The following is an 18793-nucleotide window of genomic DNA, read 5'->3' on the forward strand; positions in this document are numbered from 1 at the left end:
TAGGGTTGCTATGAGTTGTAATAGACACACAGCAACAATGACTGAACATCAATGTTGATAATTTTCTCATATGCTTTTTGTCCATTTGATATCCTTTTTGGTGAACCAGCTGCTCAAGTCATTTGCCATTTTTTTCATTGGGTTTGTCTTCTTGTTCTTGAAGTTGTAGAAATGAATATATATATATAATTTTTGGATAGGGGACCCTTATTAGATATATGGTTCTCAACAATTTCCTCCCAATCTTTTCACTTGTTGATAGATGTCAATAGTCTTTTTAAAAACCAGTGTGATAGGGCCTTCAACAAATAGTGCTGGGACAACTGACTACCCACATGCAATAAATAAATAAATCTAGATCGAGTTTGTCTAATTCAAATGGATCAATAGATTGAAATGTATGCAAAACTATAAAACTTCTAGAAGATAATATAGGAGAAAATCTTGGTGCCCATGGATTTGATATGGGTTTTTAGATACACTGCCAAAAGCATGATCTATGGGAAAAAAAACAAGTTGGACTTCATTAAAAAAAAAACAACAACTTCTGTTTGGAGAAAGACACCATTAAGGGAATGTAAAGTCATAGGCTGAGAGAAAATATTTTCAAAATACATATTAGATAAAGGATTTGTATCTAAAATGGAGTCCTGTGGGACCAGCCGCTTCTCAGAAACCCTATACAGGGTCACTATGAGCCAGAGCTGACTCAACAACACTTAACAACTGGGAGTCCTGGTGTGGCACTATAGGGTGAGCACTGAAGTGCAAGGTAGGTTTGAACTGCAAGGCCAAGGGCTCAAACGGCTGTTCCTCAGAAACCCTATGCAGGGTCGCTATGAGTTGGAATCGACTCGATGTCACTTAACAACAACATAGGGTTTCCGAGGAGCAACTGGTGGATTTGAACCACCAACCTTGTGGCTAGCAATCCAGTGTTTATTCTAGTGTCACGGCGTACCTATTAGAATTTAAAACACGGAACAATACCAGGTGCTTGTGAGGATTTGGATCAACAGGAGTTCTCATTCATTGCTAGTGGGAATGCAAAATGTTATTGCCACTTTGGAAGATAGCCTGCCAGTTTCTTACAATGCTAAACATGATTCATCAATTGCACTGCTAGGTATTTACCTTTGTTGTTGTTGTTAAGTGCCGTCGAGTCCCTTAAGGAGTTGAAAATGTATGCCCACATAAAACTTGCACATAACTGTTTATAGCAATTATTCTTAATTGCTAAAAATTGGAAGCAGCCAAGTGTCCTTCAAAACGTGAGTGGATAAATGAACTGGGACATAGTCATACAGTGCAGTATTCATCAGTGGAAAAAAAGAAATGAGCTTTCAAATTACAATAAGACATGGAGGATTCTTAGATGCATATTACTAAGTAAGAAAGAAGCCAGTCTGAAAAAGCTACATACCATGATTCCAATTATGTGGCATGCTGGAGAAGGAAAAATTATAGAGACAGTAGGCATATCAGTAGTTGCCATAGGTTCAGAAGGATAGGAGAAGAGATGAATGGGTGGAACACAAGCCATTGTTAGGACTGTGAAACTATTCTGTATGATATTGTAATAATGGGAACCTACTAGTATGCATTTCTCAAAACCCATGGTTGATTGGTGGATGTGTGCCCCTGAGTTGATTCCAACTCATATGGTACCTATATACAGTTTCCAAAGCTGTAAATCTTTATCAGAAGAGAAAGCCTCATTTTTCTTGTGGTTAGCAGGCCAGCTCATAATCCACTGTGCTACCAGGGCTCCATGGAGTCCTGGTGTTGCACTATGGCTAATGCGTCAGACTGCAAAGGCATTTGAACTGCAAGGTTGGCAGTTCAAACTCATCAGCCACTCCTTGGAAACCCTATACAAGGTCACTATGGGTCAGAATCAACTCAACTGCACTTAACAACAACAACCAGGGCTCCATACAACTGCTCCATACACAAGAAGTGACTAATAATGGAATCTATGGATCTTAATTATAATGACTTATCAATGTTGTTTCATCAGTTGTAACAACTAAGCCACAAGAATTCAAGATGTGAATAATAGGAGAAAGAGTAGGCAGGGGTGAAGCATATATGGGGGAAATCTGCACTTTCTCCACAATATTTTTTGTAAAGCTAAAGGTCTAAAAAATAAATTCATCCAAAAAAGAGGCTGAATAATGTCTGAATAAGGAAGAAAATAATAAACATTAATGTGGAAATTGATAAAGTGGAAAATAGAAAAATTATAAAGAAACTCAATTAACCCAAAAGTTTGTTCTTAGAAATTATTTAACAAAACAAAACAAAAAGGCAAACCTTTAGCTAGACTGGCCAAGGAAACAGAAAAGGTTTAAATTGTTAAAAGGTGCGTGTATTGGGGGGAAGAGGGGAGACAACAATAACGGAACTTACAGCATTAAAAAAAAAAAAGGGAACATCACCATGGCCGATCTTACAGAAATGAAAAGGATTCTAAGAGAATACCATAAACAATTCAATTATACAGCAACAAATCTAACACAACTTAACTGAAATTTCCAGAATGACACAAACTATTAAAATTGACTAAATAAGTAGAAAATCTGAATAGACCAATGATGAGTAAACTGATTGAATTGTTAAGAAAAGAAAAGAAAACAAAACAAAATAGGAAGAAAAACCCAGACTTTGTTTCACTCAATGTATTAATTTCCTAAAAAACTCCAGTGGTACAATTAAACGTTTGGCTTCTAACCAAAAGGTTGGCAGTTTGAACCCACCCAGGAGCTCTGCAGGAGAAAACTGGTGATCTGCTTCCATAAAGCTGGCTGTGGCATGCCATTGAGTTGATCTCGACTTACAATGAACCTATATGACAGAGTTGGCCACTATTGGCCATTTTGAATCTGACAACCACATGGTTTACTATGCTGGGAATGACAAATTGAAGATGAATGGTGTCGCATTCATTGTCAAAAAGAACATATCCACATCAGTCATGAGGTACAACACTGTCTGTGATAGGATAATATCCATGCGCCTACAGGGAAGCCCAGTTAATACCATTATTATTCAAATTTACACACCAACCACTAAATCCAGTGAGGATGAAATAGAAGAATTCTACCAACTTCTTCAATCTGAAATTGATCAAACATGCAATCAAGATGTATTGCTCATTAGTGGTGATTGGAATGCAAAGGTTGGGAGCAAAGAGGAAGGACCAGTAGTTGGAAAATATGATAGAAATGATGCTGGAGAACACATGATAGAATTCTGCAAAACCAGTGATTTGTTCATTTCAAATACCTTCTTTAGACAGCATAAGAGATGACTGTACACATGGACCTCACCAGATAGAATACATAGAAATCAAATTGACTATATCTGTGGAAAGAGACGATGGAAAAGCTCCATATCATCAGTGAAAACAAGGCAAAGGGCAGACTGTGGAACAGACCATCAATCACTCATATGCAAATTCAAACTGAAGCTGAAGAAAATGAAAACAAGTCCACGAGAGCCAAAACATGACCTAGAATATATCCTCCTGAATTTAGAGATCATCTAAAGACCAGATTTGATACATCAAACACTAAAAACCGAACACCAGAAAAGTTGTGGGATGACATCAAGAACATAATATAGGAAGAAAGCAAAAAGTCATTAAGAAGATAAGAAAGAAGTAAAAGGTCAAAATAGATATCAGAAGAGACTCTGAAACTTGCTCTCTAGCATAAAGAAAGATGTGCAACAAGCTTGTATTCTTTCACCAGACTTATTCAACCTGTATGCTGAGCAAATAATCCTAGAAACTGGGTTATATGAAGAAAAACGTGGCATCAACATTAGAGGAAAACTCATTAACAACCTGCAATACGCAGATGATACAACTTTGCTTGCTGAAAGTGAAGAAGACTTAAGATATTTACTGATAAAGATCAAAGAGCACAGCCTTCGGTGTGGATTTCATCTCAATGTAAAGAAAACAAAAATCCTCACCACTGGACTAATAAACAACATTCTTATCAACGGAGAAAAGACTGAACGAAGTTGTCAAGGACTTCATTCTTCTTGGATGAACTATCAACACTCATGGGAGCAGCAGTCAAAAAATCAAATGATGTATTGCGTTAGGCAAATCTGCTGCACAAGACCTTTTTGAAGTGTTGAAGAGCTTGAGGACTAAGGTACACCTTACCCAAGCCATGGTATTTTCAATAACCTCATATGCATGCGAAAGCTAGACAGTGAATAAGGAAGACTGTAGAAGGATTGATGCTTTTGAGTAATGGTGTTGGAGGAGAATATTTAAAGTGCCATGGGCTGCCCATAGAACCAACAGATCTGTGTTGGAAGAAGTGCAGTCAGAGTGCTCCTTGGAAGCCAAAATGGCCAAACTACGTCTCTCTTACTTCAGACATATTGTCAGGAGGGACCAGTCGCTGGAGAAGGATATCATGTTTGGTAAGGTGGAGGGTCAGAGAAAAAGAGGAAGACCCCCAGTGAGATGGATTGGCCAAGTGGCAGCATCAATGGGCTCAAGCGTGGCAAGAAAAATTTCACTGCAATGCTTGTCTCAAGAGAAAAATGACTTATTATAGTCATGTTACAGTGGCATGATGATGGCATTGATTCAAAACTGGACTCTGACACTAAAAGATTATGTCTCTTTTTTAAAAAAATCAGACTTACAGGTGTGAGGTATAGACACATACCCAGAGGGTCTGTGTCTGCACTGCAAAACCCGAGATGAGATAGAGAAGTGGCATTTTTCAGGACTATAACTCTGGTAGCGTAGTGGTTATGAATCGGGCTGCAAACTGCAAGGTCAGCAGTTCGAAACTACCAGCTGTTCTGCGGGAGAAAGATGGGGCTTTCTGCTCTCGTAAAGATTTACAGCCTTGGAAACCCTGTCCAGGGTTACAATGAGTTGGAACTGACTCCACAGCACACAACCACCATACTCTATGCAGGCCAGATGGATAATGTGCAGAGATGTATCTAGGCTATGGCAGGTATGACACATGTCCTGGGTGTCACTTGAGAGGGGCACCAGTGAACAGTTTCTGTTCACCATCATTATTTACCTCAACAGCTGTGAGAGATGATTCAGCACTTTAAAACCAATTGCCATTGAGTCTATTTTCCTTAGATATGCCTCTGATAATATGGCTATACATTTTGCAAATAGATCACACACACAAAATGGCAGTGAAGCTATGTTATTGTTAAGTACCATCGAGTCTATAGTTAAGCTAATTAATGATGAATCACTTCAAATATCCAATTTTATACTTTTTTTCTAAAGGTAGGACATTTCAAACTATCTGTGACCTTTAACACCAATACTTTCACTTACCAGAAAATAAAGAAGCTACAAGGGGAAGAAAAAATAATGGGGGGAGGAGGGGTGGATTTAGGGAAAATGGGAAAGTAAAGAAGGTAGAGCTTACCTGAATATTCTGGAAGAACCACTTCTCTTCTCAGGGTAAAAATAGCCATGAAGAGGCACACAGGGTTTAGTCACTCATTCATGAGAAAGAATTCAAATGGCCAACAACAGCATGTAAAACACTCACCCTCATCAAGGTAGATTGAAGTGCAAGCCAGAATAGCAATACAGTATCTCTTTTTATCTATGTGACGCAAATAGTTTAGTAAAAGCAGAAATGTAAGTGCTCATGAGGATATAAGAAACAGGTTTCTCACCCATCTCCAGAGGAGTGCATGAGAATTGTTAGGATTTTTGGAGAGTAATCCAGCATTACCAGCATTTTAACCTAATAATTCTGACTAAAGAACTCTATCATAGATATCATATAGAAATAAAGGCACTAGTATGAATTTGGATATGCAAAAATACAAAATGTATTTTTTGCAGCATCATTTACAGCTAGGGGAAAAACAAAACTGGAACCAAGTTTAAGTACTCATCACAAAGAAAATGTTTAAAATCTGGTTGGCTAAATTTTGGTATTTTAATATTGTGGAATATTATACACTCAGTGGACAAGTGGACAAGTTAAATCTATGTCTAGTAATCAGGTGCGATATTCATGGTACCACATTAAGTTGCAAAGGCAAATTGCAGACTGATAGGTGTATTACAATTTTATTTTTGTTTAAAACGACTGCATATATCCTATGCACATACATTAACATGAAGAAATGTATGAAAGGACATCTGAAGAGGCTTCCAAAAATTTGTGGATAAATGGAATAAAAGATAATGGAACTTTTCCACAATCTTTTGGCAGCCCAAAAGCAAACCTGTAAAACTGAGGATAGTGAAAAATAGGCAAATTAGTTCAACACCAATTAGCATTAGCTTCACATAATGTAATTTTGATCACAGAAGTATAATATAATTTTTGCACACTTGGAAGAAAAGCAACATGCCAGGAAACCTAAGGAGGACTATATGCTAAGCAAGCTCTCCCTGGACAGCAAACAATTTCATGTGTTACAATAACCGGAAGATGAAGGAACAAAAAGTGTAGCTTAATGTAGTTCTGGTAGTAAAGCTATCTCTAGGGAGGTTCTTCCTTGGAATGTGGGTGGAGTAAAGGAAAAAAGGGGAATTTGGTTCTGAAACAATATGCAAATCTAAGTCATCATAGCAGAGAACATCTGATTCTTCAGGCATGTGACCCCTGCTGAGAGTTCAGGAAATAAAGCAAGTGTGTGTGTTCACATTGCATCATCTGTCTTTGAAGTTGCATTTCCATGGTCTGAAAGAAGGCCAAAGCCCTTTCCTGGTGTCCAGTGACTTGACCCAGAGAGAGCCATCGTAACCTGTTGCTTATATCTATCTCCCTGTCTACTAGGCAGGGAATGAATTAGCAAGTCAACAGTTTCCTCTTAAAGCACATTTAAGTAAAAAAATAAAAATAAAAAAAGGAGGAAGATTAATTTAAAGAAAACCATGACATATAGAAGAACCCAAGGAGGCTTGATGGCATAACAATTAAGCCCTTGACTATTAGCCAAATGTTGGTGGTTTGAGCATATCCAACCACATCCTGGGAGAAAAGACCTGGTGATTTGCTCCTGTAAAGACGACAGCCTAGAAAACCCTATGGGGCATTTCTTTCAAATGGGATTGCTATGAATGGAAATCAATTCCATGGTATCCAACAGCAATGACAACACAAAGGAACCCAGGAGGCACCTGAACATTGAAAAAGTGGTGAAGGTGTGTGCCCCTCTCCTTTCCAGTTAATACCCATCCTTTTGTGCTCTAGTCTATGCCCCCAGGGGACTATTTGGGCCACACCAATCTGCTTTGCCCTTTGCTTCCAGTTGGGGGTCAGTCAATGAGGAACACTAGCAAGAGAATGGAGGGAGGAAGAGAGTGAGATCAGAGAATCTGTTTGACTGGCAAGATTGCTGCAGGCTGGCTGTGTCTCTTGACTGAAGGTCCACGAGCCCTGTCTGCCTTCAGGTTCTGGGGCTCCAGCCTCTACTGCTACTAGCCCCAGAGGGCGACGTTGGTTCCTCACCACTCCTCATTAACACCTTAGTACCAGTCTTGTGTGGCACTGTAGGACAAACACTGGACTGCAAGATCGGTATTTCAAAACTACCAAGTGCTCCTCAGACCCCCTATACAGGGTCACTATGAGTCAAATTAACTCAATGGCACTTAACAACAACCACCAGTCCTTTTAGTAAATTCTTCTCAAATACTCAATTTGAGCACACCACTTGTTCCTTGCTGAACTGTGGTTAATACAAGGTTATTTACAAAGTTTCAAGTTTGGAAAACACTGACCTCGCAAGATTCACCAGTATTCCTAAAAAATGTCTTCAGTTCCAAAAAAGCTTCCAGACAGCCAGAGGTGGCAATAGTAAGGGGTGGTGAATGATGTCATCTTCCCCACTCCCTTCATCTCATTCCTAGGTTCAAGTGCTTCTTTTCCATGGTTATTCCAATAGCAAGGATCCAACATCTACTATTTTCTCCAGTCCCATAAACTGTAAATCACACTTGATGTATATAACAGAATGCCATTCCAAGAAAACAATTCAGATGTTCCATGGAGTTTTACTAAAAAATATTTTTAAAGAGGAATTTCCTGGTATATGCTTCTATTGAATACTAGGTACTGATGCCCAAGGATATGGGGCAGTTAAATGTTAATAGAAACACCAAAATGCTGTCTATATATGGCTCTTCCAAAGGGCAATAGAAATCAAGCTTTATAAAATAAGTCATCTCTTACCTCCAAGGAGGCAAATTATGAGGAAATAACTGGGAGTTTTCTCTTCTTCTGTATAATTCACAGCCTACAATAAGGCGTTCCCATAGAACTCCAGGGCTGCATGTTGTGCCCTGGCTGATGTTATACACAGGTTGTTTTCAGGTCATGAAAAGTAGCCACACCTGCTCGTAAGTTCACTGGTTTAGGTAAGCAGACCATCTTCTTGCTGCAAAAGAAGAACAACAAGAGGGTAGGTGCTCAGGGCAGGTGCTTGGTTGGACAGAGAGGGGACAGGAAGTGGACAAGTTATGTGCTCATGTGTCTTCTTGATTTCTGGTGAGAGAAATCTAGAATAGGAGCCAACTCCTGGCCTCCAGGTACCTAGAGGTGGTGATAAGGCTAATGATATAAATGCCTGCTACAGAGAAGGTGAGAAGGTTGTGGGTTCCTGATACACACATAGCATGAGTGTCACCAATACTACAGCTGAAGTGGAGGCTAAGGAGGGGGATATGTGTAATGAAAAATCTTTGCTCCAATAAAATCCTACAAAGAAATCAAATACATAAAACAGAACAGGGTTTCTTATATAGAAACTGATATGGGAAATTAAAGCCCACCCACCTGTTGGCTCCCTTCCTAACACCCCCGACACAAGATGGGTCTGCAGGATGTTCAGCAAGCAGTTGAAAACCCTGGGTCTTTATCATATCTTCTCTTCTAAGATGCTAATCACCATGATGCTACTGAACCTCAACATTGAACACATCTAAGGTCAAGCTTAGTCCTTGATATGTGTCTGGGAATGGGACAGTCTGGTGTCTAGTACATACCTGTCATTGATGGGTAAAGGAGCAGTGCAGAACTTCCCAACAATGGTACTCCGGTCTTTTCTCCAAACCCGATTGGAAGCCTGAAACTTGAGTTTCACTTGGTTTATTTGGCACTGTGGTTCAGGGTGGGCGATGATTCCTTTCCCCTGAAGTTGCCGTTTAGGTCTGGAAGGAGAAGGTAAAGTAAATGACTTCAGCACATACTGCTTTTGCCTCCTGTTTGTCAGTGTGCTCAAACAAGTGAGTGCCTGAAGGTGAGGAGCTTACCATCACCAGTCCCTCTGCCCAGACACCCACACTTTTGAACTTGACTCAAAAAATATTGGTTGATTCTTTGAGAGTAAACAAGTAGAAAGTGTAGCAAAATAGTAGCTCTCTGAGTTTTACTATCTGGGGAATTTTCCTTCATCCTGGGTTCCTAGCTGGAAGAGGATCACTTTTGGATCCAATTACCTATAAATAGAAGCCTTCATAAGGAACTCTAGTGGCATAATAGGTTATACTTTGGGCTGCTAACCAAAAGGAAGAAAGATAAGGCTTTCTTCTCCCATAAAGAGTTACAGCCTCGGAAACCCTATACAGGATCATTATAAGTCGAAACCAACTTAATGGCACACAACCACCACCACCAGTAGGAAAAGCCTTCAATTAGGGGATTCATTTCAAAAGGACTTGTGTGAGTTTTACTCTGTTTTAGGCCGAGTGTGAACGTGTAGATGAATAAACAAAACAAAAACAATACCACAGGTCTTGAAGGATAAAATTGACAGAGATGGAACACTTGTGATCCAGGTATAAATTTGGACAAGTTATCTAATCTAGCATGGTGTCTTTGGAGTCATTCAGCCTTAGGTATAAAACCTGCTTTCCACCTGGTGAGCTAGGGGGTCCAGAATAAAAATCTACTCCAGGTCCCTCTTAACCCACCCTCTCAGCTCATCTCTTAGATTCCCCATCATTTTGCAAGATTAAGTCCTACATTAGACTCATGCCCTGAGACAAAGTCAGAACAATGGAGGAAAGAGCCTGAAGAGATCAATCTGGAATGGTGGAAGCTTCAAAACGGGCTTGTCAGACCCTAGACAAAGGTAAGAAATGAGAAGATAAGATGTATGAGAAGACAGAGGCCTGACTTGAAAGTCCCCAAGCAGGGCATAAGGCCCAGTCCACCTAGCAAAGTCTTGAGAGTGTTATGTGAGGGGAGCAGGGAAGGAGGCCAGCAGGGCTGTACAACACTGTAGGAAGGTACGTGACTCTCCACCCGTCTCAGTCTCTGGAATAATAGGAACTCAGATTGAGAGAGAAGGTTGGCACTGAATTGCCCTCCCTGTGGTTTTGGATATTGTCCAAGAGCCCGGCCTGCTTGGCTTCCCTTTCCTTCCTGGCCTTCACTGAGTGATGACAAGTGTTCTCTCAGTCCAGAGTTAGACAATATGGATTGTTTTTACACTTAGAGGAAGATCCTGTGTGGTTGTTTAAAAGCTCTTCCATGTTTGTTTGCTTGTTCTTCCTAAAGTGTTGTGAAACGTTCAGAGCAAAATATTAGAAGGTTGTTCCTTTAGGACACTGGTTGAATTGAAGGGTTTATAAGTCACAGATGCTTTAAGTGAGTGACTTGGGGACTTGGCCTTGGTAAAGTTTCCAAATAGAAGGAACTATTGGAGATGTACAATAGGTAAAAGACCCACAACATGATGTTTTTTGTTTTGTTTTTCCTGTTTCTGATCTGCAAAAGGGAAAAAAAATCAAGGAATTGAAGGTAAAAGATAATCGTCTTCTTTCAGAAGAGTAATACAGAGCTCTTTTAGAAGAGAGAATTACCAATTTACAGATGTCCATTAGAATCACTGAAGAAATTTATTAACGTATAACCATCTAACTCCTATACCCAGAGATCCTGATGCAAAGGGTCTGCAGTGAGCATGGATGTCAAGTGTTTACTTGTTTTTTTAAAAAAACAAAAACAAAAAACTTTCCAGTTGATTCTAATGAGCATTCAGGGTTGTGTATCAATGTCATGATTCTTGCCAATGTTAGCTCATCTACCAATAGGATAGAGGGATGATGAAAACACTTAACACAACCTTGAACCTATCTAATTAAAATCATTCAATTTAATGATTCCCAGCTACAATCTTCAATGCTCATGTGTGCACCAGATCTATGCTGGTGCGGTGGCTGCTGTAATAGCTGTGTGATGTGGGGTGAGTCAGAACACTGGATAGGGGATGCATATTGGGAGCCGAGGAGATATTCGCTCATCCCAACAGAGAGTTATCTTCTCTGATAGCACAGTTAATATTTGCTATGAGTGGAATTGTGTCCCCCCAAAAGATATTTTGAGGTCCTAACAACTGCACCTGTGAATATGACCCAGTTTGAAGATAGTATGTTAGGTTAGCATGAAGTCACACTAAAGTAGTTGTTGTGGGCCATCGAGTCAATGCTGACTCATAGTGACTCATGCAACAGAGTAAAACTGCCCCATAAAGTTTTCTAGGATAAGCACTAGACTTTGAACAACAAGGTTGGTGGTTCAAGTCCACCAGTTGCTATGAGGGAGAAAGAAGACACCTTCTGCTCCCCACAGCCTTGGAAGCTCTATACAGCGTCACTATCAGTTGGAACTGACTTGATGGCATTTAACAACAGCAACAATTCAGTCTTTACCAGAGCAAATTACCAAGTCATTTCTCCTACAGAGCCTCTGTTGTGCCACCAGGGCTCCTTAAGAGAGTAGAGTGGGTCCTAATCCTATATAGCTGGTGAATTTATAGTAGAGATGATACCCAGAGACAGAAAGACAAGAAGGATACCATGTGACCTGCAGTTTCCAAGGAATGCCTGGAGCCACTAGAAGCTAGGAGGAAGATGGAACACCCTCTTCCTCAAAGCCTCAGAAGGAACCAACATAACTGACATCCTGATCTCAGATTCCAGGCTTCCAGAACTGGAAGACAAAAACATTTCTCTTCTTATAAGCCACCCTGTTTGTGGTGCTTTGTTAGGGCAGTCCTAGGAAACCAACACAGTATCCACCACTGCAGCCTTAGAAATGCTTCCAAACCCAAGTCTGATCTTGTCACTCTCCTATTTAAAACTCTCAGTGGCTCCCAGCTGCTCTCGGGATAAAACCCTAAATCCCTAACTGTTTTTTAAGGCTGGGCCTGGTCTGATCTCACCTTGCTTCTCTTCTTTCTTCTTACAACATATGCCATTCCCTGCTCTTTTTGTTCTAGACACACAAGAGTATGGCATATTCTCACCAACCCCCTTGGGCTGAGGGAGTTCTGAAAATTCCTCAAATCTCTGTTCAAATAACACTCCCTTAGTGAACCTTCCCTGGCCCCTCAAACTCTGCCAGATCTTCTGTATCTTATAGCACTTGTCACTGTTTGCAATTAAACATTTGTATTCATGCGTGCTGGATCTTGCTTGTTTGCTCTCAGAGCTCCATTTCCCCCTGCAAACTGCATTTCTCAGTCTCTCTTGACAACACTGAGGTTTTACCAAGGGGTGGCCATGGTGGGAGACTTCTTGGGCAGTATTTTTGGAGTGGCTGCATTTCCTTCCTGGTTCCAGCTTCTGCTCAGCAGCTTTCATTGGACAACACCAAGAACACCATCCCTCACTGTGTCCCTCTAGCACTAGGGTGGTGATGGCCCCTTCTGATTGTCTCACTACTCCCTCTTTTGTTTTTTCAGCTCTCCCAACCCATCTGTCATTAGTTCCCTGTGCTAAATTCTTTCTTCTACTGGACTACCTGGTATAGGCTCTGTGTTCATGACTGACTGATACAGTGACTGTCTCTTTCTAAGACTAGTTTTTTTTTTTTAGTGTTTTATTGTGAATTATAAGATAATTTACATGGGAGAACATTAGTTTTACATTCATTCTATCATACATCGTATCATTGCCATGGTTACAATCCCCTCCATGCATCATCAACCAACCAAAGGGTTGTGCCTACCTTTTCAGATATTATGTCCTCAGTTTCTGCTGCAGTGTAATTAAAAGACAACCCATTCCTAAAGAGGAGTTCTGGGGTGATGCAAGCAGTTAGGTGCTTAGCTACTAACCAAGAGGTTGGTTATTCAAATCCATCCAGAAGAGCCTCAAAAGAAAGGATTAGTGGTCTACTTTCACATGATTGTGGTTGTTAAGTGCCATCGAGTCAGTTCTGACTCATAGTGACCCTGAATAGGGTTTCTGAGGAGTGGCTGGTGAGTTTAAACTGCCAACCTTGTGGTCAAGTGCTTATCCTATGGTGCCACACCCTATGGGAACACAGTTCTATTCTGACACACTTGGGGTTGCCATGAGTTGGAGTAGACTCCATGGCAATTATTTTTGTTGTTCTTTTCTGTTTCTGTTTGTAGCTTTTAAGGACAGAGGTCAGCATGTGGAATACATACGTACATGGTAATCTTGACTGAGGAGGTGACATTGCTGCTAAGGAAGGTGACTTCAATGTTGGTGTCCTTGTTTTTTGCTTCCTTCAAGTGAAACTCCACGAGGCTGTGATGCACTAGGAAACCAAACCACAGCAAAGGACAGATGTCAATTGGTGCAATGAGCCAAGAACGCCAGAGAGCAATGGCATGGTTAAGCGTGGTCTGGAACACATTGTTTATCATTCCAGAGTTTCAGTTTTCTCATGTGTCAATTGGGGATAATTACAGTAAACACACTATAGGTCTGAATGAAAATTAAATCAATGAATACATACAGCAATCTTAGATTAAGAATATGGTTGCACAGCTGATTATGGTAATTGTTGTCCATAATTTGTATACCTGTAAAAAGTTGAACTGTAATAAATAAATGAATAAAGAAAAGAATTTCATTGTCTAGACTGAGTCTGTTCCTTTGCCAACAGGGATCATCAATCAAGATATCAATCAAATACATCTTCTTTGTATTATCCTTGGAAGCCCAGGTCCAGTGTACAAAAGTTTAGTGCGTGGGAACAAGCAATGATGTCAAATCTCTTTAGGCGTGTGACTTGGGGGCAGCACACAGAGCCCTATACCAGGCTCTGCTGCTTATGAACTGTTTCACCTGGGCTAAGTTACTGAACCTCTCTGTGCCTCTGTTGGCTCATCTTTAAAAATAACCTCTCATGTTGCCACTCATAAGGCCCGGTGAGGATTACCCCGTGTGGTAACATAGAGAAGGTACTCTGTGAGGAGCAGTTGTTCTACAAGGGAAAAGTAATGTTGTTGCTCAAACTGTTATTTGATAGGAGATTCTGTATCCATGCTGGAGCATGCCTGGTAGGGGACACTGTCCTGGTGAGCATGGGATTGGAGCCCAGTGCCAGGATGGCCAGGGAGTAGGTGGTGAGTTGGGGAGCTGTGGTTCATGATACCACCACAGGGCACCCAGACAGATGGCCTGCACCCCTGGGAGAGCAGTTTAGATTCCCAGAAAAGGCTCAGAGCATGTAGGCAAACAGGTGTTCAGAATGACTTGTTTCTTTCTGTGTCCTTCTGTGTGCTTAGAACACACCGGGCCAAGTTTCTAGGGCCAGGGAGAGGGATTTCTCAACAAACCTGAAACAGAAAAATTATGGCTTCATGAATCTCCCTCAGCAGGGACCTTAAAATGCTTTTCACCTCCAAGTGTTCACTAGGCATTCCTGTGCTGTGTATTCTTAGCCTTTCAGACTCACAGGAGCCAGTTCAGGTTACTCTGAATCTGCCCAGGAGCTAGAATTAGAAATGGGACTCCAGGTCCCAGCAGCACTGTCCCCCCACCCCGCACCCCCACGTAGACAAAACATCCTCCTACCATGCTGACATCTGATGGGCAATAGGACTGACAGGAGAAGAATAAAGAACATATATGGCCTGCCGATGGAGTCCTGGTGTGGCGCTGTGGGTTAATGCACGGGACTGCAACGTCAGTTTGAAATGCAAGATCCGCGATTCAAGCTCACCAGCGGCTTCTCGGAAACCCTATACAGCGCGGCTATGAATCAGAACTGATTCACCGGCACTTAACAACAACAACAACATGGCCTGCAGTTAGCAGGTTCTCAAAAGTGGGAACTAAGACATGAATGCGGAAGCAGGCAATGAGTGGAAAGAGTATCAGTTTTAGAGGCAGAAGATCTGGAGTTGGATCTTGGCTTTCTCTCCCAGCTGCAAGTCTCTGAGACACTCAGGGTTTCCATTTCCTCACATGTGTTTGTCAGATGAGCTGATGCATATGGAAATCCATATCGACCCTGTACCCTACTTTGTTCCTCAGAGGAAGGCATGAATTCTCCCACCATGAAGGTGGAAACACCCCCTTCTATTCTTCTCCCCCATTCTCCCATTGATAGCGGGAAAAGGACTTTTACTCCATGGGTCCCAGTCACTGTGCTAGTGACTTCATGCATACTGTTTTAGTTTATCCTTACAGTGTATTCTTTGAAGTAGTTGCTGCTATTGTCCCCATTTATTTTCACACATGGAAAAAGAGGTTCAGAGAAGTTACATAGCTCATTCCTAACGGCACGGCTGTTAACATTTGAATCTAGGTCTGAGTGACCAGAGTGTGAGCTTCAGGCTCCATATCACACTTCATTCATCAGGACTTCAGTGCCAGGAAAGTCTCCTGCCACAAAGGTTCCTCCACCAACCTGACCACAGCTGATCAGAAAACCAGCTAAAATTAAGATGATCATACCATTTATGATCTGAGGAGCAATTGTTCTATAAGGGAACAGTAATGTTGTTGCCCCAAAGTGTTAGTTGTAGGAGATTCTCTGTCCATGCTGGAGCATGCCTGATAGAGGACACTGTCCTGGTGAGCATGGGATTGGAGCCCAGTGCCAAGATGGCCAGGGAGTAGATGGTGAGTCGGGGAGCTGCGGTTCTTGATACCACCACAGGGTACCCAGATAGACAACACACTCATATCCTATATTCATGGCAAACCAGATGGGACCTGCTTTAGGAGAGCAGGTTATCACCCTAGTTAAAATGCAAACCACTTAGGAAGGGTGCTGGTTAATTCATTGCTAATGGTAGTCATGGATTCTCATACACACTTTTCTTTCACATTTAATATCTTTTGCAATCACTGGCATGTAGATTCAATAAAATGCAGTGACTGGAGCAAAGAGAAATCAGCTATAACATGAGGTGAAGGGGACTGTGGGCAGCAGGCAAGTACTGGTATTGCTCAGGGGCCCTGACCCCAGTAAGCCATCAGGATGGGAGACGCACAAGATGAACATCAAGGAAGGAGAAAGAAGTATGTAGAAAAGAGGAAGACAAAGGACACCCAATACCACTCTAGAGAGAAGCACCCTAGAAGGCAAATTTCCATGGGGAAAAGGATCTGGGATCATAGGTCTCAAGTCTTCATCTGTAGAGCAATGGGTTGGGTTGACTCTGAAGTTTGGGTTCTGAGACTGGGGCTGCTGCCCCTATCTCTCACATGAGTTTTATCCCAGTCCAACCTACCTTCCCCCTCTATCCTTCACCTCCCACTTCTGATACCACATTAGGCTTGAAACAGTCAAGATGGAGCCCTTGACTCTGCCACTGAGAATATTCGCAGAATGGAGCCTATAGAGTTCCCCCTACTCACCACAGTATGGAGCGCTGGAAGTAGTCAGGAGGTAGACTCTCACTTCCTTGGGAAGAGGCTCTATCTTGATACCACCTTGTTCTACCAGCCCTGAAATCAAAGAAAAGGAAACAGCAGAGTTCTGAAGAGGCCATTTCAGCTTCCCATGGTCCCCACTATACACTGATTATTTCATGCACCCATTCATTTTAAAGACATCTACACTGCCTGCTCATTATGTGCTTGGTTGTTGTTAGGTGCCATCAAGTTGTTTCTGACTCATAGTGACCCTGTTTAGGGTTTCCGAGGAACAGTTGGTGGGTTTGAACTGCCAACTTTGTGGTTCACTGTCCATTGCTGATCTTACAGCACCACATCAGAAATCCATTATGTGCTATACCTTATACTAATGCAGTTCAGTCATGGATAGGCATACAAATATGTAGGGAACAGATTTTTCAGATCAGCTAGCCTGGATGAAAGGTATAAGAAAATGAAAATTTATCTCTCTAGCCTGCAAAACAAGGAGCTCTGGTAGCGTAGTGGATACGAATCGGGTTGCTAATCTCATGGTCAGCAGTTTGAAACTACTAGCTGTTCCATGGGAGAAAGATGAAGCTTTCTGTTCCCGTAAAGATTTACAGTCTCGGAAACCCTGTACACAGGGTCATTATGAGTCAGAACTGATTCCATGGCACATAACAACAACAGCAGCCTGCAAAAACAATCTACTATGATGGTTGTGCTTATTAGGTACAGGAAAGTAAGCTCCAACTTATAGGCACAACAGAATGAACCACTGTCCAGTCCAAACTCACAATTATGGTTACACTTGAACCCATTGTTGCTGCCACTGTGCCAATACATCTCATTGGGGTCTTGCTCTTTTTCGCTAACCCGCCTCTTTACCAAGCATAATGTTCTACAGGGACTGGTCCCTCCTGATAATATATCTGAAGTATGAGAGATAAAGTCTCATCATCCTGGCATCTAGGGAGGATTCTGGCTGTTATTCTTTCAACACAGTTTTGTTTGTTCTTCTGGCAGTCTGTGGTATTTCAAATATTCTTCTCCAACACCATAACTCCAATGCATCAACTCTCCTACAGTCTTTCTTATTCATTGTCCAACTTTCATGTACTTGTGAGGCTATTTAAAATACCATGGCTTGGATCTGGTGCAAGTTAGACCTCACACTGATATCTTTGCTCTTGAACACTGTAAAGAGGTCTTATGTAGCATATTTGCCTATTGCAATATGTCATTTGATTTCTTGACTGCTACTTCCAGGAGTGTTGATAATGGATTCAAGCAAAATGAAGTCTTTGACAACTGCAATCTTTTCTCCATCTATCATGATATTACTTATTAGTCCAGTTGTGAGGATTTTTGTTTTCTTTATGTTAAGATGCAATCCATACTGAAGGTTGTGGTCTTTGATCTTTATCAGTAAGTATTTTAAGTCCACTTCACTTTTAACAAGTAAGGTTGTATTATTTGCATATCACCAGGTTGTTAGTGAGTATTCCTTGCTATGCCTTTCTTCAAATAATCCAGCTTCTCAGATTATTTGCTTAGAATACAGACTGAATAAGTATGGTGAAAGAATACAGCCCTGACACATACTTTTCCTGATTTTAAAATATCCAGTGTCCCCTTATTCTGCTCAAAGGACTGCCTGTTGGCCTATGTACAATGGGCAGGTTCCTCATGAGCACAATCAAGTGTTCTGGAATACCCATTCTTTGCAATGTTGTCTATGGCTTGTCATGATTCACACAGTCAAAAGTATTTGCATAATCAATAAAGCACAGGTAAACATCTTTCAAGTATTCTCTGTTTCTAGCCAAGATCCATCTGATGTTCCTCATCCCACATCCTCCTCAGAATCTGGCTAGAGTTTCTGGCAGTTCCCTGTCAATGTACTGTTGCAGCGTTTTTGAATTATCTTCAACAAAGTTTTTCGTCTCTTTTTTCAGCTTGAGAAATGCTAAGCTTATTCATTCTTTTTGGTTTTCTAACTCCAGGTCTTTGTGCATTTCATTATAATATTTGATTGCTCAAGCTGCCTTTTGAAAATTTCTGTTCAGCTCTTTTACATCCTTATTTTTTTCATTTGCTTTAGTATCTCTACATTTGAGAGGCAGTTTCAGAGTCTCTTCTGACATCCATCTTGGTCTTTTCTTTCATTTCTGTCTTTTTAATAAT

The 18793-nt window shown here is 41.1% G+C and overlaps 1 protein-coding gene across 1 annotated transcript in view; it reads right to left on the reverse strand.

Annotated features, from left to right (window-relative positions):
- Positions 1-8327: 8327 nt before the first annotated feature.
- The window catches only part of PLA1A (phospholipase A1 member A), a 59820-nt gene continuing 49354 nt past the window's right edge, over positions 8328-18793 (reverse strand). The window contains exons 8-11 of the mRNA XM_006864201.1: positions 16607-16696; positions 13439-13547; positions 9020-9184; positions 8328-8412 (exon numbers count right to left, since the gene is read on the reverse strand). Coding sequence (XP_006864263.1) covers positions 8328-8412; positions 9020-9184; positions 13439-13547; positions 16607-16696 — 449 coding nt within the window. The remainder of the gene's footprint in view (positions 8413-9019; positions 9185-13438; positions 13548-16606; positions 16697-18793) is intronic.

This window comes from Chrysochloris asiatica, unplaced genomic scaffold (assembly GCF_000296735.1).
Source record: "Chrysochloris asiatica unplaced genomic scaffold, ChrAsi1.0 scaffold00061, whole genome shotgun sequence".
Lineage (NCBI taxonomy): Eukaryota > Metazoa > Chordata > Mammalia > Afrosoricida > Chrysochloridae > Chrysochloris > Chrysochloris asiatica.